Raw genomic sequence first — 1,742 nt, 5'->3', positions numbered from 1 at the left:
TCAGTAGTCAGACTACAGCAGGTAACTCACCTGTATCAGTAATTACATTACAGCAGGTAACTCACCTGTATCAGTAGTTAGACTACAGCAGGTAACTTACCTGCATCAGTAATTACATTACAGCAGGTAACTCACCTGTATCAGTAGTCAGACTACAGCAGGTAACTCACCTGTATCAGTAATTACATTACAGCAGGTAACTCACCTGTATCAGTAATTACATTACAGCAGGTAACTCACCTGTATAAGTAATCAGATTACAGCAGGTAACTCACCTGTATCTCTTTAAGAAGAACTTTAACAGGTGTGTGTGTGTGCGTGCGTGCGTGTTCAGGTCATCCTGATGGGTTTGGACTCGGCTGGAAAGACAACTCTGTTGTCCCGACTGCTGACAGGACAGGTGAGTGTCCAGGTGTGAATCTTAGAGTGTCCAGGTGTGAGTCTCAGGGTGTCCAGGTCGGTCTCAGTGTCCAGGTGTGAGTCTCAGAGTGTCTAGGTGTGAGTCTTAGAGTGTCTAGGTATAAGTTTCAGAGTGTCTAGGTATGAGTGTCAGAGTGTCTAGGTGTGAGTCTCAGGGTGTTCGGGTTGGTCTGAGTGTCCAGGTGTGAGTCTCAGAGTGTCCAAGTCTGTCTCAGTGTCAAGGTGTGAGTCTCAGGGTGTCCAGGTCGGTCTCAGTGTCCAGGTGTGAGTCTCAGGGTGTCCAGGTGTGAGTCAGTGTCTAGGTGTGAGTCTCAGGTTGTCCAGGTCTGTCTCAGTGTCCAGGTGTGAGTCAGTGTCTAGGTGTGAGTTTCAGGGTGTCCAGGTCTTTCTCAGTGTCTAGGTATGAGTCTCAGAGTGTTCAGGTGTGAGTCTCAGGGTGTTCGGGTTGGTCTCCGTGTCCAGGTGTGAGTCAGTGTCTAGGTGTGAGTCTCAGGGTGTCCAGGTGTGAAAGTGATTCACTGTTTACTTCCAGTTGATGGAAACGTCGCCGACCATTGGGTTCAACGTCGGAACTCTAAATCTGGACAAGAAGACGTCTTTGACTGTTTGGGACGTCGGAGGACAGAAGAGCATGAGAGACAACTGGAGGTAAACACTAAGCTAGACCAGCTAACCAATCAACTAACTAATTAACTAACCAACGAGTTCCCAGGGTGTGTCCTCCAGGTACTACCATGACAACTGACTGTCTGTCTTCCTCTGGTGTGTCCTCCAGGTACCACCATGACAACTGACTGTCCGTCTTCCTCTGGTGTGTCCTCCAGGTACTACCTGGACAACTGCAAGGCTATGGTGTTCGTGGTGGACAGCAGCGACCCGGCCCGGCTGCCCGAGGCCCAGAAAGTTCTGAAGAAAGTTCTGAGTGAGAAGAATCTGGAAGGAGTTCCTCTGATGGTTCTGGCCAACAAGAAGGACCTGCCCAACGCCATGACCATCCGAGAGGTACGGAGACGAGAGCTCAGAGACCATAGATGATAGCCTGTGATAAAACTCGGGGTTGCTCACGGGACTCGGGGTTGCACCCGGGACTCAGGGTTGCTCATGGGACTCAGGGTTGTTCACAGGACTCGGGGTTGCTCACAGGACTCGGGGTTGTTCACAGGACTCGGGGTTGTTCACAGGACTCGGGGTTTCTCACAGGACTCGGGGTTGTTCACAGGACTCAGGGTTGTTCACAGGACTCAGGGTTGCTCACAGGACTCGGGGTTGTTCACAAGACTCGGGGTTATTCAAGGGACTCGGGGTTGTTCACAGGACTCGGG

At 51.0% G+C, this 1,742-nt stretch overlaps 1 protein-coding gene across 1 annotated transcript; it reads left to right on the top strand.

Moving 5' to 3' along the window:
• The first annotated feature begins 310 nt into the window (after positions 1 to 310).
• Positions 311 to 1,455, top strand: arl11 (ADP-ribosylation factor-like 11). Its single transcript, XM_034865839.1, has 3 exons — positions 311 to 400; positions 953 to 1,068; positions 1,245 to 1,455. The coding sequence occupies exons 1-3, from the start codon at positions 344 to 346 to the stop codon at positions 1,453 to 1,455; spliced, it is 384 nt and encodes a 127-aa protein (XP_034721730.1). The 5' UTR covers positions 311 to 343.
• The last annotated feature ends 287 nt before the right edge of the window (positions 1,456 to 1,742 follow it).

Source organism: Etheostoma cragini, unplaced genomic scaffold (genome assembly GCF_013103735.1).
Source record: "Etheostoma cragini isolate CJK2018 unplaced genomic scaffold, CSU_Ecrag_1.0 ScbMSFa_2884, whole genome shotgun sequence".
In the NCBI taxonomy this organism is placed as follows: Eukaryota; Metazoa; Chordata; class Actinopteri; order Perciformes; family Percidae; genus Etheostoma; species Etheostoma cragini.
The sequence above is the reverse complement of the archived record's forward strand: the minus strand, read 5'-3'. Positions and strand labels throughout refer to the sequence as shown.